Source organism: Colias philodice, chromosome 17 (assembly GCF_061535455.1).
Source record: "Colias philodice isolate Cphi_HAF_F1 chromosome 17, ilColPhil1 Martin Lab GWU primary, whole genome shotgun sequence".
NCBI classification, from domain to species: Eukaryota; Metazoa; Arthropoda; class Insecta; order Lepidoptera; family Pieridae; genus Colias; species Colias philodice.
The window spans coordinates 8,059,905-8,085,020 of record NC_143102.1 but is presented as its reverse complement, the minus strand read 5'-3'; the positions used below and the strand labels follow the sequence as shown (position 1 = coordinate 8,085,020).

At 33.1% G+C, this 25,116-nt stretch overlaps 2 protein-coding genes across 2 annotated transcripts in view; one reads left to right on the top strand and one right to left on the bottom strand.

Annotated features, from left to right (window-relative positions):
* LOC149481201 (uncharacterized) overlaps positions 1-25,116 on the bottom strand; it is a 169,143-nt gene that overhangs the window by 115,932 nt on the left and 28,095 nt on the right. The window lies entirely within an intron of this gene.
* On the top strand, positions 9,258-10,395 carry LOC149481203 (uncharacterized). Its single transcript, XM_089706176.1, has one exon. The coding sequence runs from the start codon at positions 9,258-9,260 to the stop codon at positions 10,239-10,241; it is 984 nt and encodes a 327-aa protein (XP_089562302.1). The 3' UTR covers positions 10,242-10,395.

Sequence of the window (25,116 nt, the reverse complement as noted above, 5' to 3'; positions counted from 1 at the left end):
TATCTGAAGTAGGAACGAACAATAACTTCCTAATTCTCATCGAAAAATTTGTCTGTATATACCTACTACGAATTATAGAACTTATCACGCAATTATAAACAAAAATTGACCGTCATGGTGATAATGTTACTTGTTTTCGTTATTTGTTTTCGTTGAAAAAAACTTTGTTCTTAAGTCGAACTACGATCCTTATTAAATTTTGAGCTTCCTTGTTGAAAGAGACAAACATCTTTCAAGGAACAGACGAGCTCAAAGTGCATAAGATAAGTAAAACTTGGTGAAACAAACTGATTGCAGAATTCAGCACCCGTATTGTAACTAGGACGATGTATAAATACCCTGTTGATAACACTTCTGTATATAGATCTCTTATTCAATTAAAAGATAATAATATGAATGTGTTTATTTTAATGCTGAAAAAATAGCACGTGGCTATCACGGTTCACCTCACTCTCATTCTTATTTTCTATGGTTAAGCATGTAGATTGTAGGTAACTGAATTTAGATTTCTCTTCTAGTTCATAGTTATGTATAGATCTGCAATAATCTGTTTTAAAGATGTAACAGAAGGTATAAAAAATTTCTACAGTAAATTTTTTTTCTCGAAAATGATAAGATTTTCCTTCTTCAATCGGTAAAAATCCTCTGGCTAAATATAATTTACACGAACAAAATACGTAGGTATTGACTCCCATGAATTTTTAGTTAGCTTTTAACAGGAAAACCCAATAAGAGATATCCAATAGACTCGATCCGATTAGAGTTTCGGATTTGGATGGAAAAATGCGCTTGAAAAAATACACGAAATTCGAAGTGAGGCAAACACTATATACTATAATTTTTAAAATAAACAAAAATGTTATGATAAAAACTGCATTAGGCGCGGGTCAAACACAAGCGGCGCGGGCGCGGGCGTGCCATAAGCGCACCTCTTGAATCTGTTTTGCACCACGTCCTTCTTATACATTTTGTATGAAAGAATTTTGGAAAGGCGACGAGGCGGCACGCCACGGTTGCGCCGCGGGCGTACCGCAGGCGTACCGCAGGCGCGCTTCCCCCATCGCATCCAAATAGAGGTCAATTCACGGTCATACACAATCAAAAACAAATCGGGTGGTAGTAGACCGGGAGATACTGACACAAAATTTCGAGTCATTTGTCTGTTACAATTTTTACAAAAAAAAAATTTGCAGATTTTCGGCGGTATGGCGACCATTTGGAATCGTCCGAAAAGTATGGCATGGCGATTTTCGTAAATGGCTGCACGACGATGGTTACCTGTGCAAGTTAGCCTGGTACAAATGGTTGAATTGTTTTTTTTAAATCAACACATTCGCGTCGGTATGGCGGGCTGTAAGTCACACCGGAAAAGTATGGCATGACACTACCGCCTACTTCTTTTTTATGGGCTATCGGTAAATTCTAAAATTTTTGTGTTACAAATCGTTTGACTTCGCTATTTTTCCGACGAGTTCGACTAACGCCCACGCGACTAAGCCGCCGGTACCAGCGTTCACACCATCGTTTTTCTTTTTGTCATTGCGTACTAAGACCCCTGTAGAACCGCCATCCTGTTACAAATGACTCGAAATTTTGTGTCAGTATCTCCCGGTCTATAGGAGACGGTAGCCTGTCAGTCAAAAATGTGTTCTCTCTGTGTGGAATTATATAGAGCTGCTATTACATACCCTTCTTCGTTTTGTTTTTAAAGGTGAATTGAATTAATCGATGAAATGATTTACACAGGTGATGGCAGTAGGGAAAGTGAAAATGAAGAAGAGCATAATGAAAGTTCCCATGTATTTACAATGTCAGAAATAAAGATAATCCTGATTTTGATTGTGTTTTTTATTTATTTGTAATTGTAATAATATTGTGGAATGATCAGTACTGTAAATACTAATTTTGAACTGAGATTTTAATGATAAGATTTATATGGTTTAAACTTTAAATGTAAACCTGTGTTTGAAAACCATATTTTATCTATACTAATATTATAAAGAGGAAAGGTTTGTATGTATGTATGTATGTATGTATGTATGTATGTATGTATGTATGTATGTATGTATGTATGTATGGTTTTAGACCCTGAGAAAGAACAAAGGCTACCTTTTATTGCGAAATATGTACCACGGGCGAAGCCGGGGCGGACCGCTAGTACAATATAAATTTTGTGTTATTTTAACCTTCTTTTCTTCCATCATTACACCAGTACTACTTTAAAATTACTTTAAAAGTACTATAAAATTTTCCAAGTAAATTCCAACATTTTCAACAAAGATATATTTGCAATCGTGGGGTTATCCTCGCTATTTACTTACAAGGAATTATCAAAACAAAATCGTTACTTTCAAATTAATGTTAATCTCTTTTAGCACAAAAAACATAATTTTACTAAATTATGCATGAAGAAAATGCATTTAACCACTCTATATAAATATCATTTTCGGACGCCAACAGCGCGCCCGATGCGCGCCGGCAGCGCGCCCGAGGCGCGCCGGCAGCGCGCCCGCGGCGCGCCGGCAGTGCGCCCGCGGTGCGCCCGATGCGCGCCGCGCCGCTTGTATATGTCCCGCGCCTTACAGTACTCAACCTAAAGATAACGTTTATTAAGACCTCATATATTTTATTCCTTCTGAGATAAGTTACAAAAATGGAGAGCACTAATTCGAAAAATATTATTACAGTTTTAAACATAAAATCCTCGCCAGCGAACTTCCTCTCGCGAAGATATTCGCGAAATTAAACGGACATTTAATTTACGTAAAACTTTCAGTAAAAATTTCGCACTCTGTTCCACATTCAACATTAAAAAGGACATTAACTTTTAACGCACGAAAGTTACAAATGTACGCAATCGTCGCCATTACCCCGAGCACTTACACGAAATGGTCTTCATTTGTGACTGCAGCCACATAACTAGTTATATAAGGCTTTTTAAACTTGACTATGATATGCTTATTTCTATTTTAGTATGACTTTAAAGTGTTGGAAAGATTTAGTAAACAGGGTCAAGTATTGAGGCTATATTTATAACATGCCTTGAAAAGACGCTCTGTAGGCGTTTGAATAATATGTTAATTTAGAAGTTCACATTCACATTTATTCCAAATTTTAAAAGAGCTGTTTATATTATTGATTTGGAAATATATTTATTGAGTGCTTTGCAAAACAGAAACAGAGTAAGCAAGCGGAAGATAAATAACAAAAAAAGAACATTTTCTTACGATGTAGAATTAATAGATATTAATTTAACAAAAAAAAAAAATTTACTCTACCACTGCATTCGGCGACCTGCATTAGAACTATAAGAGCGTATACGCACTATGCGGGTAGCCGCATTGCGGGTAGCCGTCCGGCTGACCGCAAGCACAATTATGTACGTAATATTCATTTCTATGCGCACTGCGATGCGGCTACCGCAGACCGCACAGTGCGCATAGAAATGAATATTACGTACATAATTGTGCGTGATCTAACGCGGCGTATGTCAATCCCATACATTTTTGCCTTTTCTAACTTCGTTATCGTTTTTTAATTGTTACTTTGTCTAAGGCCCAAGGATAGAAATACCAAGAGTAATGTCCTTTTGTTTAATTGTATATGTAAATCGTTGAGTTTTAGCGCGAAATTTTGACAACTTCACAAAACTTCACGCAAACCTTGTTTTTGTCCAGACTTTAAGTACCTAATGAAGTTAATTCAACTTTTCTCATTTATTCCTTTATAACTTTAAAGTTGTCTTCGTTATGTCAGTTAGTTAACCTATTATATTGTTATATTGAAAACTAATTTTGTAAGCACATTTATTATTCCATTTTTTGGCCATTATAATGTTACATAGTATGCGTATTTGAAAGCTTTTTATTTGTCAGAGTAGCTTTGATTATGACAATGGTAAACAATGGCACAGGCCAAGGATAAATTGCCTTTAAGCCTACTGTGAATAAAATATAAGAAAATATAGTTAAAGACATTTTCTTTTTTTTTATAAAACTAACAAACACCTCCTTATAAAACTTACCTTATAACCTACCTAGTTCCAACTTCCACCTATAATATCAAAAATAAGTTTAATTTTATTGCCATCTCATTAATTAGTACGCAGTACCCGTTTTAAAATGCCCCTTGCCTTGTGTTCCTAAACTATTTCCTTTTATATGGTAAACAATTGAATAAAATAGTCGTTTGTATTCCGTGTCGCCGCTTTGAAAGTAAAATGTATTAGGTTTCCTGAAACTGTAGCTTGTACAGTTTCTAGTGGAGACTTGTTATGTTTTCTTTAGAATAAATTACCGTCTTGCGCAATATTTATTCAAATCTCGAGTTGAAAATATGCTTTTATAATTTTCATAGAAAATACGCTATTCAGAGCTTTTAGTAAGCCAAGTCGATGGTTCTAATGATATGCTTGAAGAGAATGTTAAATCTGCTATACATTTGCATTTTACAGTTATAAAATAAATGTAAGTCCACAACCATTAAGGACAATTTCTCATTACTCATAAAATATAATGTGTGATTAATGTTAACTGCCTTTTATTGTGTAAACCAATCAATGAATGCCATGAATAAGCTGATAATTTTCTTCTTGTTACGAGAAACCCAAGTCAGTTTGCCATATAGAAACATCGCAAAGGTCTAAAATAACGGCTGTAGATCGGAAGCAGTGTTATAGCCCTTATAAATAAAATTACACTTCTAAGATCACCGCTTCGGAGATAGAACGAATCAAGCAGTTGCAATCATCGTTTCATGGAAGGCTTAATAGCTGGCAATGGGCATACCTCTAAAGTCAGCAAGAAGTTTATATATTATAATATAGCTTTAAATTACAAGCACCAAAAAGTACCTCTACCCTCCATACATGTATCCTTGATCTAGTGTAGTATTATATTATTTGTGCCCTATTTTACCGTCAACGGCCTAACACAGGTGTTTAGTAGAACACGTTTATAGTCTACACACCTAGCTGAAAATTGTAGCAAATAAGGGGTTGATGAAGACTCAGGGCCTTAGTAATTATGTTAACTAGATATTACAGGCAGCGCTCATTAACTAGGTCTGTAATTATATTCCTGGTACACGTGTTTTGCTCATCAAATATGGGACATAATATAACTTTAGGTAACAGACTGGATATGGCAAGGTAGATGGGATAGATTAGATTGGTCTTCCTTATTTGTGACCCTCACACAGGCTTTTATGTAGAATTTGAACCTGCTTAGACATAAAAGTGAGTTAGTGGAAGAAATTCCCTTCCTGGGATCGTAGGTACATTTAAATTACATCAAAATTATTTTTGGCTAACTATTCAAATCGCATATCATCCCATACAGCTCTGTGTATTTATAGACACACATTCAGGTGACACCACTGAAAAGTGAACGTGTATTGCACGCCTCATAAGCGAAGCGTTGAGGTGGGTACTACTGTCACTTCGCGCAAAACATCTGATTTTTGAAACTTAAAATGTCTTTATGTATCATACATTGCACTTGTAAGATAATACATATACACACATATTAAGAAAAAACACTATTTTTAACGTTCATGATATTTTTGATGTCATTTTTGTTATTTAAACTAGTTAAAAAACAGTTTAAAAAAGTTCTGTCTTGGACGTCCGTGTGTCTGTATGTGCGGATCCTTTTTCTTGTTAACACGATAGCGACCGAAATACTTTACTAATCGAGTCTTTTTTTTTCTCTTACGCTTGAGTATGCTTAGGAATAGAACCCTTTCATTTTTCAGGGTCTGATTCGATGTGGTTTAATTGTTATTAAATAAACAAAAATAATAATTAATAAATATTTATTAAAAAAAAATTATGAGGCGTGCACTTTTGGATTTTCCAAATTATTTTTCTATACATTTAAAAATTACAATAAAATAGTTCTTAATAAACACAATATAATTTTCCCAACTTAAAATATATAACTTACTAGCTTTCCACCCGCCCGCCCGGCCCGCCCGGCCCCTCGCCCGCGCAGTCAAAGAAAAACTCGCATAGTTCCCGTTTCCGTGGGATTTCCGGGATTGCGTCATTTTCCCGGGATAAAAAGTAGCCTATGTCCTTTCTCAGGTATCAAAATATCTCCATACCAAATTTCATGCAAATTGGTTCAGTAGTTTAGGCGTGATTAAGTAACAGACAGACAGACAGAGTTACTTTCGCATTTATAATATTAGTATGGATTGTCTTTTAATGTCTATTACAGTCTTAGTTTTATAACTCAAAGCGCAACAATGCGAAAAATGTTAAAAGTAATAAAAGAAAATATTTACAATACAAACGAACATGGTTTAATGCATTTAAATTCTTCGTCGATAATCATAATGGCATACTGTAAATAAATATAGATTAGCTATCAAAAAGGTATGCAGTAAACATTAATTATACCTAATTATTTAATAACCATAAAGTTTTCAATATTAAACATTTATCTATCATTGACGACATCGTTAAGATATTTTATTTGCGTTAAAATGTAGCAGCTCATGTCTCACTTCGCTTCCTTCATTAAAAATAATGAAATGTCTTTTATGTGCTTTTTATGTCATGTTTGAGTAACGTTATCTTTTTCAAGCTTTATTTTGATAAAAATTGCAAGCTAAGACATTTTTATATTCAATGCTAAAGGAATGTATGAAACTTAACATATTGTATATTGTAGTTATGTAAATTGTATGTAATGTGATTAACTAGTTAATAATTACAATTCCCTTATAAATTATTTGAAAAAATATTGATTTCCAATAGCTATTATTATAATATTTTTATACCTGTATAGGTATATTTAAATAAAACCAAATGTTTGATTATTTTTCTATGTAGTTAACTACTTAGTGTTACAATAGAAAGGTATTTTTTTCCCTGAATATAGTGCAAGTTTTATTTTAGGAAAAAATACCAATCGTATATTTTTCGACTACCACATGTTATTATAACATCTATTAGGTAATTAATTGATAGTAATAAAATTGATAAAATAATATTACTATCAATATATTAACCAAATACTCGTCAAGAACGTAAAATTTATTAGCAGTTATAAATATCTACCTAATGAGAATTTCTAACATAAACGATAACTTCATACCTTGTCGCCAGGTGAACTTAATGACTCCCGGGCACTGATAAATAACTAATAAAGGTGTAATACTTAGCTGTAGCACGATTATACTCTCTAATAAAGATTTGTATTTTTGCTAATAACGAATACTTAGGTAATCTCAAATACTGCTCTATCGATTACATATATTATTTTACCATAAGAGCGGTAAACCATACTACATACTTTTATAAGATACGCTTCTATTTCTTACTTTGGCTTGTCTTACCTTTCTATTGGTAAAAGAAAGGTCTATACTAACATAGGTTTTTCTCCGGGTCAACTCGGGCAAAGCTGTTCTAGTCATTCATAACGGCCAAATTAATCTCAACCCAACATAATATGCAAAGATTAGGGGTTGGGGGTTGTAGATAATTTGATGAACGTGAAACAGCACGACCTTCCACGTCACGCCCGTGCGAGGGTCCAAGGGTCCGCAATTAATACCGCTATAGTCTACGTTGGCTTTTTTTAGGAAAAAAGAATATTACTTTATCTCGTTAAATTATGGTGTAAAAGCTTGTCATGGTTTTTAGGTTATTTTAAGGGATTATTAATTTCCTGTTCGAGATTCATTAAAGTAAAACTTTTTTAGACGCATTGAGAGTAAAATTTCCAGATCGGTAAAATACCGTCACGTCATGGGGGTATCTTCGAATCTTGCCAAAGAAGTTTCACTTCTGACACGTGTGCTCGGCACATACGCTCTAATATTGAGTTTAGATACACAGCCTCTATTCAAATAATTAATTATCAAATCTACATCATGAGTGAAATAATTATTCGCGTCAACAACAATATCCATGTTTGCACAGGTAGGCCTGGAATTGATTAAAGGATAGGTTCTATAGCCCAGTATTCGTTACCGGATCACCGCAGGCTTTGACAAAGGCATTTAATTAATATGTTGGAGGTAACGTTTATATTGCTTGCCTTGTAGTTATAGGTAGCAACCGTGTTGACACTGTTGTATGCAATTTTATCTGGGACACTGAAATAAATAAATCCTCTGCTTTTAATGTTATATATTTGTGCGTAAAATTCACAATAATTCAGATATTTCAACACGCTTTTATTATACCTGAATGTTTGTATGCATCCCACTGCTTTATATTAAATTTTGACGAACTTTAAACGAACAGATTCAATTTATGCTATCAAAAAAGTTTGGTTATTGATTGACAGAAGAATGCATTTTTTTATTAATTTAATATGTTTCGAATATCCCGTTCGACTTGCAAGTTAACTGAGAACTCTACAAAGAGAGAAGTCGCAAGAGATTTATACCTTTATCCTACTTTCAAGTCCAATTTTCATGTATCCTTTTATTTTACTTAAATTTATTAATATCCACATAAGCCACAAGCCACGAAACCACGGGCGGAAAGCTAGTTGGTTATAACTTACATATATGTTAATAGTTATAAAACAGTGTAGTCTATAGACTACACTTGCACTACAACATGCTATTAACACTTAGGTACATAAAATTTGCGGTAAATTTATATAGTGAAGTAATTTTCAGCACATTAACAAATTGAGTTCGCATGGACTTCGTGGAATTGTGTCCGTACCTATATTGGCAATCGATCGATATTTTTACAGATTTCGCAGAAACTGACAAAGGCTTAATAAATGTAAGGACACTGCATATTGGAACTACGACATACAACTTTTTAACTTCTTAGTGATATAAAATTTATGTTGATGCTTGATGACCGCCTTATCCTTATGTTATTACGATAATTTTCAATGACAAACAAAATTGCAGTATTTTAAACTATTAACCTACGCATTATCTAATTATCGAGTGTCTTTTTGACAGTGGTGTGTGACAGTCTCGCTCTGCTTAGTTTTTCAATTTAAAAATAGTAAACTTACCTGTTAACACTTAAAAGTAAATAAAACAGTTATAAGATATACCATTAATAACGTGTAGTGCACAGTGTAGTGTTATCTTCGTGAAAAACAGTGATTATAATAAACATTAGTGCACAGCTGACGATCAGCTGATTTTACGATACCCGCAACTATTCAGTACAGCTGACCCGGTTTAACGGACTTTTAAATAATTTATATTACTGCCATCTAGCGAACTAAGGTTGAAATACTTTGATACAGTCGATAAGTACTAATTACATAATGGCAAACAAGTGTAATGCGTGTGGAAAGTTCTTCGCATCGGCAGATGGCGTAAAATGCAATAAGTGTAATATGTCTTATCATAAACAATGTAGCAATTGCAGTAGCCCAGACGCCCGCGGCAATATAAAATGGATGTGTAAGACATGTAAAGCGAAAAATACTTCTAAAGCTGTCGAAATTACTCCCGCGCAGTGTCAAGATGCTGATGTATTTCTCGATGTTGTATCCCCCCATCAAAAAAGTTCCCCTTCTCTGATAGAGGAGATAAAGCTCCTTCGGACTGAGATATCGAACTTTAGATCAGACATGACGAAATTAACTGCTTTAGTTACTAACTTTGGTAGTCGATTGGACGGCATAGAGGAGCGTGTGTCACAACTGGAGAGTGGGGCCTGTGTGGCGGCTGATAATGAGCAGTTACAACAGAGTCTAGACTCGATCGACCTTTTAAAGAAACAGCTTAACGAATCTGAGCAGGAGAAGCTATTGAATGATGTAGAAATCTCGGGTGTTCAAGAAAATACAGGCGAAAATTTACTGCACATTGCAATCACGTTAGCACAAAAATTTGGCTTATGTATAGAGGAGCGTGATATTGTGAATGTCCATAGGCGTGGTGTGCGTAAACGCGTAGATACGGATGAGAGTGCGGCAAGCGATGCGACCCAATCGCGCCCTATCGTCGTGCGCCTCACGCGGCGACACCTGCGCGACGAGCTGCTGCGCGCGGCGCGCGTGCGGCGCGGCGCGGACACCGCCGGCACGGGGGTGCAGGGCGAGCCTCGCCGCTTTTATGTGAACGAACATCTCACGTACAATAACCGAAAACTGTTCTTTGCAGCGCGTGAGAAGTTAGGGCGGTCTAAGAACTGGCGTTTCGTTTGGACTCGCGCGGGTCATGTGTATGCTAGACGGGATAATAAATCTAAAGTAGTTAATATTAAGTCGGAAGACGACATAAATAAGGTTTTTTATTCATAATTTTTTCGAACTCGCAATTATCCCCAACCTATTCGAAAATGTTTATTTCATATTTATATGTACTCATTCTTGACTTTTGTTATAATATTGCAATAATTGTGAACTGTGTTATGAGTGATATACTTGGCCTTTATACACTGAAATCTTATTGCAATAATTATGTGGTTCTACTTAGATACAGTATAAATGTCACTATGGTATGTCGCCTAAAATGTATGCCTTATAAGAACATATTGAATAGTATATTATCTGTTATATTACTAAAAATTTTGGATTGTTTTTGTATTCTATACAAACATAAAGCATATAATTCTTATCATTTTACTCCTCCATGTATTGGGAATGAGCTTGTTTTGTATAATGTAACAATTTTATTTATTATTTCGACGTACATGTTTTTGTCGTGGCTGGATGAGATGCATTGTTTTATATTGTTTTCTGTAAATAATATATGTGAAGATGTTGTCTTGGGTGTGATAATTTATCTTACAGTTAATTTAAATTATTATTTAAGCGTTACATTCACAGAAATAGATATAGAACTTAGGCTTTATGGTGTTTATTTTGCTTTTGTGCTTCCTGGAACAGTTTACAGTGTGTTTATAATTTGTTTTATACATTCAAAGATGTCTGCAAGTATCCTTATTGTACCTTCGTATGGATTTGCCTTATTGATGGTGGTGTGTATTTTTCGTGTTTCAAGCTTCTATATTATGTTTTATTTTATCTATTTTCTTCTTTGGCCAATATATTATATATATATATATATATATATATATATATATATATATATATATATACTTCATTTAGATTATATATTTAATGTATTTAATCATGGTTAAGTCAAATCTCGTAATTGGTTTAATAAACATATGTTCTCTTGGTACTGGTCACGAAGAACTTATTGTTGCTATGGAACACCATAACGTGGACGTACTGGGTATTAACGAAACGTGGTTAAAGGAAGGGGAGGAGGGTCGAGCGCCTAAAATCTCTGGTTATCGCCTTGTTCATAAGCCTCGACCGCCCCATGTGCGAGCTCGCGGCGGCGGTGTTGGGTTTTATGTTAGGAATAGCTTGAATGTTAAAGTGTTAAAACATCCTTGTTGTTTTAATGTTGAACAAATGTGGATAACATTCAACATAAGATGTAAAAAACTCGTAATAGGGACGGCATACCGCCCGCCATGGCTAAATATCGACACATTCGTTAATGCGGTTTATGAGTCGGTTGTTAGTTTTTCGTGGGCTGACAATATGATTGTAATGGGTGACTTTAATATTAATTTTAAAGATACAAGCACAATGGGATATCGCAAATTAACCGAATTTTTAACGATGACGAGTTTATCGCAGATCGTAAACGAACCCACCCATTTCACTAATCATAGTGAAACCATCCTTGACCTTGTGTGTACGGATATAAGTGTTAGACGGATTGCAGTCAACCATATTAATGATCTTAGCCACCACGCTTTGGTTACGTGCGAACTTCATATCGCTAAGGATAAGCCCATTCCTTTAAAAATAGAACATAGGTCAATTAAAGATATAGACATGGATTTATTTGATACCACTATGACGAACATTAACTGGGATATTGTAATTGATCGCCAAGATATTAATAACTTCGTATTTAAATTTAATTCAACTATTCTATCAATTTTTGACTGGCTTGCTCCTTTAAAGTCTTTTTATGTAAAAAATCACAACACCCTTGGATTACATATAATATCAAGTTATTAATGAGACGCAGGGATAGTGCTTATACTAGAGCTAAATTGTCTAAACAAGACAGTCACAAATCTTACTACTTAGAGTTAAAGAAGGTAGTTGCGGAAGCCATTGAACGTGAAAAAATGTGTTATTTTGAAACTTTCGTAAATTCAAACATGAATAATCCTCGTATGTTGTGGAATAATATAAAGAAAAATGTTAACATAAATGTAAAAAATATAATTTCGTTGCCAGATCATCTTAGACACCCAGATGATATAAATCGTCACTTTTTGGATATTCCAGGTAAATCTGGTGTGTCTAATGAGGAATTAGATTTCTTTGTAAATAACAAAAAAAAAACATTTCACAGTTTTCGTTTACGACTGTCTCTAAAGACGAGGTACTTAAGCACTGTCGGTCTTTGCATTCTAATGCCATCGGGTGCGACGGAATTTCACTAGACATGCTTAAATTAACGTTACCCTATACTGCTGAAATAATTACAAGTATCATAAATACATCTATATCAACTTGCACCTTTCCTTCTATTTGGCGTAAAGCGCTCATCAAACCGTTACCCAAAATTAACAACCCAAATTGTTTTAAAGATCTCAGACCAATAAGCATTTTACCGTGTCTATCAAAGATTCTAGAGAAAGTAGTGTGTGCGCAGGTTAGGCGGTACTTGGACGAAAATGATATATTACCATCGAGGCAATCAGGCTTTAGGAAGCAAAAAAGCACTACGACAGCACTGTTGGATGTGGTAGACAATATGCTTGAGGCTCAAGATCGAGGAGAAGGAACTTTGCTGATTCTCTTGGACTACTCTAGAGCCTTTGATTGTATTACTATACAATTGCTTCTCAGCAAGCTGTCTTACTACGGCTTTGATGACAATACCTTGCAGTGGTTTAAAAGCTATCTCTCTTGTCGCTCACAAATGGTCGAAATAAAAGGGGATAATGGACAAAGGGCTTGTTCATCTGCGTGGGCGGAAGTTACTAGAGGAGTACCGCAAGGCTCCATTCTTGGCCCCCTTCTGTTCATACTGTATACGGCCGATGTGACACAATGCATAAAATATTGTAAATACCATCTCTATGCGGACGATATTCAATTATACCTTTCGTTCAAGGTCAGTGAGATGGATATTGCTCTAGAAAGGCTCCATGAAGACTTGCATCGCATATCAGTATGGTCAGAGTCGAATTGCCTTGCTCTTAATTCCAGTAAAACCAAGTATATGGTCATAGGTTCGCCTCATCAAATTGGTTCAATTGTAGCTCAAAAACCTACTATATTTCTTAAGGGAGAACCTATCGAAAGAGTAACTGAAGCGCGTAATCTCGGTGTTATATTCGATGAGGGTCTGAGATTCAACAAGCATATCTTAAACATATCAAAAAATTGTTTCTATCGGCTAAAACTGCTCTATCGTATTAGACATTCATTAAGTGTTACTGTTAGAAAATTGCTATGTGAATCACTTATTTTATCCAAATTTAATTATGCTGATACGGTAGTTGGGCCTAGATTGCTTACATCCACGAAAAAAATTGCGCAACGGGTGCAAAACGCCTGTGCCCGTTTTTGTTACGAAATACCCTACCGTGATCATGTAACACCATTTTTGTCGAATAACAATTCACTAAAAATGGAGTACCGTACCCACGTGCACCTGGCTACGCTCCTATTTAATGTTTTAAAGTACAGAGTGCCTGTGTATTTGTACGATAAACTGAAATGGCTGGCGGATCATAATACAGCCTACCAGACTCGTCACGCAGGTTCTCTATTAGAAATACCACTTCACAGAACATCCGCATTTAGGGGGAGTTTTAGATTTCAAGCTTCAAAATGCTGGAATGACCTACCGCCGCCTATTCGTTCCCAACAAAGCGTATTCTCTTTTAAAAACAAACTGAGGTCTTATCTTCTCGACATTCAAAAGCGCAATCAGAAATTTTAACCACATCCAATTGCCTTTTATTGATTAGTTTTTTGTTTCAAAATATGTATACACACTTATACAAATTTCATATATATATATGTATGTATCAATATTATCTAAATATATTATATTAATGACTATTATTTAAATGTAAGTAAGTATATTAAATTTTATGTGCACAAATTTAAATTTAATTTAATACACAATATACGTATATTATTCATATTCATTTACTTATTATATTTATAAAGTATATATCGATTAAATTATATTTAATACAGTTTGCATACCGAACGGAAATACATCCACTGTCAATAAGACATCCTAAGGCGGCCACTGAAAATCAGTGATGACACACTGAGTGGTTGGCCTAATTATGGCATACCTATGTATTTTTTTTTTAAGTTCCTTTTTTTTTCATCTATATTGTATCTTTTTTTTCATAATATTATGTCCATAATAATAAAGTTATTTCATTTCATTTCATTTCATTTCATAATTATTATAATCTACTTTTTTAACAAAACGTTGAACATACTGTAGTTCACATGCTTTATTTCTGGATTGTAATAGTAGATAGCGTAGCTTACAGTGCAGTGATCTATGCTTTGAATGGGCTAAGCTGTAATAATCTGAGAACTGCACTTTAAACTTGACGAAAGTTTGCTTTTGAACTCTTAAAGTTTTGATTGGCGCAGTTTCAAAAGATTTATCTGGATTATTAAGAAATTAGCGGATCTGTCTAACTTCGAAATTTCCTCAGATAAAAAAGGAAACTTTTACATTTAAGTATTCCGCCTACACTCTAATTTGGTATTTTAAATATTTCATATTATCATAATTATACCTACCTAAATAATACAGTTTGATTAAAAAAAATAAAAATAAAAATATCTTTATTTCACAACCACAATTACAAAATATACAAAAACGATGGTCCCGTACTAGACTATATAGTCTACTTGATAAGTTGAAAATGGCGTAAACTAGAGATAAGGCTCTTAAAAATACGTGCGATAGCTCATTTGATTCGGAATGACGTCTAGAAAAATGTATCGGAAATGTTTATTAGCACACAAAAAATTGCAAAAGTTATAGGCAAATTAAGTTTCAAAAAAATAGGTATTTCGTTTATTGTTAATAACTCCGAAATTATTAACATTTCAGAAATTTTGAAAAAAGATTCTTAAAGAGGAGGAAATTTCCAACGAAAAACTCCCGACTCCCGGAATTCTATCTCCATTATTTATAATTTTAATTGAACGCTGAAAATAGGCCTCCGCGCGGCATTTTTAGATAGCGCGCGCGGCTTCAAAACCGAGCACGTCACACTAATTATTTTTTTTAAGGTATTAAATATTAATTAAAAAATTTAAAAAAATTATGGTGTATTCCGAACACTTCAAAGAATTTGCTCCCGTTGGAAATTTTACTTAAAGTTAATTTTTCAACAAATTAGACAAATGTTAACTAACGAAATTTTTTTGAACTTCCGTCCTTATTGCACATTAAAAAAAATGTATAAATAATTGTCGGTAAAATTTTTCACTTCGTGGAGCCCTTCATATAAATATACTTAACAAGATCGCGCCATAAAAGTTTAAAAAATTTTATTACTTTGTTTATAATAATTTTTTCAATTTAAGTAAATTGATCAAAAAACTAGAAATTTCTAGTTTTTTGTTAACTTGAAAAAATTATTATAAACAAAGTATTAACATTTTTTAAACTTTTATGACGCGATCTTATTAAGTATATTTATATGAAGGGCTCCACGAAGTGAAAAATTTTACCGACAATTATTTAAACGTTTTTTTTAATGTGCAATAAGGCCGGAAGTTCAAAAAAATTTCGTTAGTTAACATTTGTCTAATTTGTTGAAAAATTAACTTTAAGTAAAATTTCCAACGGGAGCAAATTCTTTGAAGTGTTCGGAATACACCATAATTTTTTTAAATTTTTAAATTAATATTTAATACCTTAAAAAAATAATTAGTGTGACGTGCTCGGTTTTGAAGCCGCGCGCGCTATCTAAAAATGCCGCGCGGAGGCCTATTTTCAGCGTTAAATTAAAATTATAAATAATTGAGATAGAATTCCGGGAGTCGGGAGTTTTTCGTTGGAAATTTCCTCCTCTTTAAGAATCTTTTTTCATAATTACTGAAATATTAATAATTTCGGAGTTATTAACAATAAACGAAATACCTATTTTTTTTAAACTTAATTTGCCTATAACTTTTGCAATTTTTTGTGTGCTAATAAACATTTCCGATACATTTTTCTAGACGTCATTCCGAATCAAATGAGCTATCGCACGTATTTTTAAGAGCCTTATCTCTAGTTTACGCCATTTTCAACTTATCAAGTAGACTAATAGTCTGTATTACGGGTACCGATGTCCTTCCATGTTACAGTTGGGAAATATATTGACGTAATTTAAACAGAGAATAAAGTAAAATATATATATATATATATATATATATATATATATATATATATATATATATATATAATGTAAAAGTTGTCTCTGTGGGTGTGTTTGTGAGTGTATGAGTGTGTGAGTGTGAGTGTGTGTGTGTGTGTGACATGTCTTACGTGTGTGCATGATTGGAGGAGTGTGGGTTCATGTAATGGTAGAAGAGCATGAGTAGAATGTGTTTACGTTTGAATAACTTATATAGACTCTCATGTTAACAGCGGGTTTTAGAGATAATTACATTTTCTGTGTAGTAGTAATCCTTTGAGAGCAGCCATTTAGTTATAGTTTTTTTACTTTTATATCGTGATAAATTAAATATTTTCAACTCTTTATTTATTACATTATATAAGTGTGGTCCCAAATATAGAAATTGCCTACGGAAAAAGGTCGTATTGAAAGTTTGATGTTTTACTACATCTCTAGTTGAACGCTGAGTTAAGTTTATGTTAGAGAAACTTACATTAATGTTTATTAGATTATGGAATTTAAGGACAGTGTCTAATATATAGAGTTGTCTAATAGATAATACATTGAATAAATTATATATATCCTTTGTGGGAAAACGAACTGGCTTAAAAGCTGACACCTTAAGTATTGACCTCTGGCATCTCTCTAAAGGTAGAAGAATAGTTTTATGAGTGCCACCCCAAGCTACAATACAATACCTAAGTATATAAATATAAATATTTTCTATATTGTAATCGAACTCTAGGCCTATGAAGATATGATAGATAATGTTAAATATTCTGAGATTATATCCGTTGCTATAATAATATTATCACTTTTGTCCTAGTTAACTTTATACTTATAGGAGATTCAGTGAAACATAAAAATTGCGAAACTAATATTGATGATCTTAATTAAATATCAATAACCTATTAGCAACAGAAACTATTAACAACCTTCTCCATTAAAACAATTTCGATAGCAAAAGCTATTAAAACCAGTGTATAAAGAAACAAAACCGGAATGAAAAGCTTAAGGTGATTGCAACGATCTGTTCCCAGCCAATATCCCGCTAGATGGCGCTGAATTCTACATTTCTAGTTTATTTGAGTTTTTGCGTAATTGGAATAGTCATCAAACCTAGGAATAGTCATGGCGGTTACTGAATATTATATTTTATTGAAATATGTTATATCATTGCCTTAAAATCCACCCAATTCGGTAAAATTATGCGTTTTAACATCTGTCATTGCATACAGGGTCGTTTACACACACAGACGTATACAAAAATGATAAAGATTTAACTCTAGATGGCGTGAATGTAAAGCGCGTCACACACGGTGAAGATACTACCTATAATATTTTATCTAATCTAGTAATATTTTATATTACAGTATCTTAAGGTATCCGGTATCAGCGTTCTGACCATCATTTTTCTTTTTTCGCTGTAGAACCGCCATCCTGTTACAAATGACCCACAAAGGAGAATGACCACGGGTGGTATCGGTAAAATTTTAGTTGTGCCACGTATTCGTTATATTGTTAATTCCTATTTGTATTTATAATGATCATATGTATCAATATTAAGTCTTAATTAAACCGGATAAATTGAAATAATAGTAAAAGTAAAAGTTTTTCTTTTGAAACATGTATGAACTTTCGCATTAGTAGGAAGTAGGATTGTTATAAAAATAAAAGTTATATTTGTTGGCGTAAACTATTTTATTGTAATTTTGGGAAATAAATAATGTCAAAATTGATTACCTACAATAAAACGCAGTTTTATTTTATTACCTACATTACACTATTGTTTTTTTTTAATCAAAACATGTATTTGAAGTAGCAAATATGATATTATGCTGATCCAAGCATTTTCACTCAAAACTAATATCAGTAATGATTTGTAAAAGTAAATTATTTCAAAATACATTTCATAACCAACAAGTAAGAATAATTATTCATACAACAACAAATCAAAAACACTATTTACTATGGAAAAAAAACCAGGAAGGTGAAAAACATATTTACGATTTCGATGCACTCGACTTTTAGTAAAATAATAGGTAAAAATATTATTATGGTTTTGATCACAGACATATCTGTGGTTTTGATTTTAGCTACTAGTATCAGAAAGCTGCGTGTTCAATGCACGTCGGGGTCCCACAACTGTGGAGGAAGGAAGGTAGAATACCTCCATCGAATAAGTGAAGTTTCTCGACATACTCGATTTGCCGGCCGGCCTCAATGAAGATTGTCCGAAAGTTGTATATGTGCTCTGTAACGAAAAAATTTCGCTAGCGCGATTCAGAGTGAGGTGTCGTACAATATACCTAATGAAGTTTTTCATCTTTTTATTTTACTGCAAATACAAAATAAAAATTAAACAATGGTAATGTAAATTCTAAACAAACTACTACCAAAATACAATTAGAACAAAAATCATTTGACTTGTTTATTTCACCCAGAGGCCAGAGGCGGCTCGTGACAAAATTGTATAGGTGTTCACTTGAAATAAAACAACGAAAATACAATAGCGTTCGGGATGATTTATTACAAAAAAATGAGCACCACATTTTATAAATGTCTATAACACTAAAAATTACAAAGTACAGGCTATTTCAAAACGAATTCAATGACTAGGTATCAATAATTAGTAAATCACCGAATTTGCATTCGCGAGCGTAGGTATCCATAGTGTTTGTCACTGACGGTCACTGACCTCTATAACTTATAGTTATAGAGGTCAGTGGTGTTTGTTGTGTAAACATGTATGTATTTGAGTAGATAGTAGCATATTATATTCTGAATTTCTGATCCATGCCTATTCACTCAAAACTAATAACACTAATGATTTGTAACAGTAAATTATTTCAATAGGTAGGTATTTGAACATTTCCCAACAAGACGTAAGAATAATTATTCGTAGGTATACAAGATACAATAACAAATCTAATACACTATTTATTATTTTATTATTTACTAGCGGTCCGCCCCGGCTTCGCCCGTGGTACATGTTTACGTTTTCTCTCCATAAGAAGTAATAGCTAGAGAGCTAGCGCAAAGCTACCTGTATGTATTTGACCAGACCTGGATTTTTGTGTGTTGATTCCCCTATACCTACTATACATGAGATGAGGAGTCACTAAGCCCAGAGTGGTGGACGGGGCGCGCGCTTAGGTAAGACAGGTGGAAATTTTTGGCGAACTTTGAAACCATTTGACCACGTCTGCCATTTTGATATTTGAAAATAGATTATTATTACTATCGGAAAATAACAATGGCAGACCATTATCACGCGGATAACATTCTGGCAGACACTTATGAAAGTGCTGAAAAAAATACAATTTTGAAAGTATTTGACCAGATCTGCCATTCATATATTTTATTTATTAGGGTCTTAAAAACTTATTTTCGAAACGGCAGACATTTTCATTGCGTACAGACTTCAGCAGACAACAAAACTTTACAGACTTCAGCAGTCAACAAGACTTAGCTTCTACATGGTCAGATGTATATATGTATTACGTTCCCTGACCTTACATCAATGATTTACTTTATTAATGTTTTTATGGTCATTTACATTTAATTTTGAAAACTATGGAATAAAATTTATAAATTTGATGATACAAAACTAAATATACATTTGTAAAGAATCTCAAATATAAAGTTGTGTTGCAAATAACAAATCATCATTTAAATATTTAGTTTATTTCTTTATTTAAGAAACAATTAACAATTACAAAACAACATAAAAAAACACGCATGCATTTATTGAAATGTTCATTCATCATCACTATCGTATGGCGTTGTGTGACTCGTCTTCATAATCCATTGAATCGGATTCTGTAAAAGTAAAACGTAAATTATATAATAAAAGAAATGAGTCATTATAAACTTACCTAGTAAGGCAATGCCTTTGATGTCGCACGATGCCGCCGCGCCGCCAGTGTAGGTACTTCTGCTGCTACATGAAAATATGCTAGGGTTGCAACAAATGGGAAATAAAACAATTGTGATTATTACTATTATGATGTAATCATTTATTCATATTATGTACATTCAAAACAATTGCTATTATTAAATCTGATGTAATTATTTTTTCATAAATATATAATTATTATTAATTACATAATATATTGCACTGTGAAATATTTACGTATCACTTTATTTTTGATGTTCTTAATTGTCTTTTATAAAATTTAAGTGACGCATTCGCATTGGGATCAACAATCCGATAAGAAAAGAATGGAGACAACATATACATAGCTTTGATTTCAATTCTACAGATACAAAATATACAATCTATCTAAAATGATACAACGGATGTTTCCTGCGTTTTCTCGTCAAAATACCGAAACAACGTAATTATTGTATAGTAGTTGGGCGTGAAAGTAAAAAAACAAATGAAAAGTGTTTTCCATATGATTATTTATTAAATTTACGCGATTAAGAATAATTTCAACGATACAATTTAGTAACCGAGAATTCAGAGGATTAAAGAAAATACCTGCCTGATCATTTTATCAAACTCTAAAAGAATTATGGTTATTTCGCATCACTCGGTTTATTAGTTTGGTAATAATTATTAAAGGTAGTTACAACCCTAGCCATTGAGTCGAACGGTAGGCAACACAATATCGACTTTGTGCGGGTACATATGGTACATTTCTTCTTGCTGTGAAGCGTAATTATTATTATTAAGATTTTTTAGGCTATTTTGAATCAGCTGTTCTAATTTAATTCTAGAAATTTATTAAAACGTGATTTTTTTAAAAGTATATTATGAGTTTATAAATACCTCAACCAATAGTTATTGTGTCCTATCCTCATTTCTTTATATCTTGGTAGTTAACTAAAGTGTTAAATTTACATAACCTCAACAACAACATTTACACTGCCACTGCACTAAAACTAAACTAACTAGCTCTCTAGCTATAAGAACCATCCTCGTACTTCAAGGGATATAATAAAAAAAGAATTATCGAAATCGGTTCAGCCGTTCTCGAGTTATGCGCTTACCAACACATTTTGCGATTCATTTTTATATATAAGACTAGCGGTCCGCCCCGGCTTCGCCCGTGGTACATAATATTTACGTTTTCTCTACATAAAAACCATCCTCGTACTTCAAGGAATATAATAAAAAAAGAATGATCGAAATCGGTTCAGCCGTTCTCGAGTTATGCGCTTACCAACACATTTTGCGATTCATTTTTATATATAAGACTAGCGGTCCGCCCCGGCTTCGCCCGTGGTACATAATATTTACGTTTTCTCTACATAAAAACCATCCTCGTACTTCAAGGAATATAATAAAAAAAGAATGATCGAAATCGGTTCAGCCGTTCTCGAGTTATGCGCTTACCAACACATTTTGCGATTCATTTTTATATATAAGATAAGAAGATAAGATTATGTGAAAATAACCAGGAAGGTGAAAAACATATTTACGAAAACATAGTAACATAATATGGCTGTCGCTACAATAATTATATTTCAATTTTATCTTTTTATACCTAGTAGAACTGGCCGACGAATAAAAAAAATCGTATTAGAATAAATACAATAAATTACGGAACAAAAAAAGGATTGTAACTGAATTAGGTATGTTTGTTTCTGGGCGCACCGTTTTCGACGACGCGACGCGCGACGTAAGCGTATAGGTATAGGTACCTACTTTGCTAAAACAAACTAATAAAATTGTGTGTCTGTCTGAAAATTCGGAAAAGCATATTTTGCAAGTTTGTAATTACTTTGATAGTTTACCGATTTATAATAATTGTAATTGTAATTGTATAATATATAATTTGCAATGTGGTGAAATTTCATAAAAATCACGGGCCAATTTTTTGTTTTGAATCCCACCGAAAATATAATTGCGTTATTAGAATAATTAATTACTATACCTACCCACGATCAATTATTACAATATAGTCTCAAATGCATACAAGAGAAATATTGCAATTTGATTCAATTAAAATGCATAGCATACAAAAATAAATTCACAACACAAGAAATTCCGCGCGCAAATCATAGCGCGTGTCAATGAAATCAAGAATGTTTTATATCAAGCCGACGCGGACGACGACGCGACGCCGAACAAAAGTACCTACGACGGACGACCACGCTTCGAGTTGCCAAACAACATGAGTAATAAATTGTTTACAAAAAAAACAAGTTTTCCATTTTTCTGTATGAGTAGACAGAACTTCAAAACGCCACCTGCTACGGTTTATATTATGAACGATTGTTATAAAAATAAAAGTTATATTTGTTGGTGTAAACTATTTTATTGATCAATAATTTTGGAATTTAAAATTGTCAACATTGATTACAATAAAACGCAGTTTTATTTTATTACACTATTGTTTTTTTTATCAAAACATGTATTTGAAGTACCATATAATATTATGCTGATCCAAGCATTTTCACTCAAAACTTATATATCACTAATGATTTGTAAAAGTAAATTATTTCAATATACATTTCATAACCAACATGTAAGAATAATTATTATTATTCCTACCTACAACAACAAACCTAAAACACTATTTACTATGGGAAAATAACCAGGAAGGTGAAAAACATATTATTATTTACGATTTCGACGCACTCGACTTTTAGTAGAATATAGTAGGGAAACATAATATTATGGTTTTGATTTTTGCTACTAGTATAAGAAAACTGCGTGTTCAAACTACTTGTTTGTCTGTCTGAAAATTCGGAAGTACTTTGGTAGTTTACCGATTTATAATAATATTGTATATATCGTTGTTTAAAAAATATTCAAACACAATAAAATATGATATATGTACTGATTTATCACTGGTTTCAGTGATGAACTGATGAGTCAATTATAGCCACTATACTTTCGTCATACGTGTGTATGATTGATGTGATTTGCAACGTGGTGATATTTCAGAAAAATCACGGGTCAAATTGTCCCACCGAAAATATAACTGCGTTATAAGAATAACTATACCTACGATAAATTATACATAATACAATATAGTCTCAAATGCATACTAGTGAAATATTTTATTTGAATCAATAAAATAAAAAAATAAATAAAAAATAATAATAATACAAAAATAAATTCACAACACAAGAAAATCCGCGCGCAAATCATAGCGCGTGACAATGAAATCAAGAACTTTCGAGCCGACGCGGACGACGAAGGAGCCTAACAAAAGTACCTACAATCATAGGCGGCTCGTGACAAAATTGTATGGCCGTGTTCACTTGAAATAAAACAACGAAAATAGGTACCTACAATAGCGTTAGCAGTACAAAAAAAATGAGCACCACATTATAAATGTCTATTTATACACTAAAAATTATAGAGTATTTCAAAACGAATTCAATTATTATTTAGCAATAATTAGAAAATCCCCGAATTTGCATTCGTGATCGTATTCATAGTGTTTGTCTACACTAATATTATAAAGAGGAAAACTTTGTTTGTTTGTTTGATTGTAATGAATAGGCTCATAAACTACTGGACATTTTACCAATGTTTGCAAGTTTGTGATTACTTTGATAGTTTACCGATTTATAATAATTGTATACTTATATCATTGTTTAAAAATATTCAAACACAATATGATATAGGTACTGATTTACCACTGGTTTCAGTGATGAACTGATGAGTCAATGTTAGCCACAATACTAATCACTTTCGTCATACATGTGTATGAACTATGATTGATGTGATTTGCAATGTGGTGAAATTTCATAAAAATCACGGGCCAATTTTTTGTTTTGAATCCCACCGAAAATACATATATTACTAATTGCGTTATTAGAATAATTAATTACTATACCCACGATCAATTATTACAATTTACAATATAGTCTCAAATGCATACTAGAGAAACATTGCAATTTGAATCAATTAAAATGCATAGCATACAAAAATAAATTCACAACACAAGAAATTCCGCGCGCAAATCATAGCGCGTGTCAATGAAATCAAGAATGTAATTTTATATCAAGCCGACGAGCGACGACGCCGAACTAAAGTACCTACAGTACCATTTACCTTCAGTGTACAATACAGTTTACAGACCTACGACGGACGAACAATAATGAGTAATAAATAAAAAAAAACATAGTTTCTAAGGTCATTAGTTTTATTTTATTTTATTGTTATTTTCTTTGAACGATTGGAAATGAAATTACTCAATTTTTACACAGAACTTTGATTTATTAGAATTATGCTCATTATGCATAAGATAACGAACGCGAATGCACGACATCTAGCGCGTCAATGTCTAAACATCGCCTTTCGTTTAGACATTGACGCGCTAGATCTGTAATAAGTATATAGTCTATGCGCTAGATGTCGTGCTTTATGTCGTGTTTCGCTTGGCAAAAGTCACGCACACTACTGTAGAAGTGTCAAATTTTTCCGGTATTTTACTGTTGTTTTTCTAAGTAAATATTGTAAATTATTGATTAAAAAGGTCGAACGCGCACACATTTCATTATAGAGAAGTGATAAAATGATTAGTTTTAAAGAAATAGTGTCTGTGTTAAGTGTTTAGAGGTAATCAAAAATGTATGGAGGGACGGTCGGAACATCAACCTTAACTCAGACCGGACCGTAATTAAACGGAAAAAGACCAATCAAGGGCTGAAAGGGATTACCAATCCAAACTGTCGCCAACGAGGGCCTTATAAATTAAACCTGTTTCACATTTTCCGACTTATCGGCTGCATCTCGACAGATTTGGTTTTATGTGCTATCGTATATTGTTAATTCTATACTTTTTATC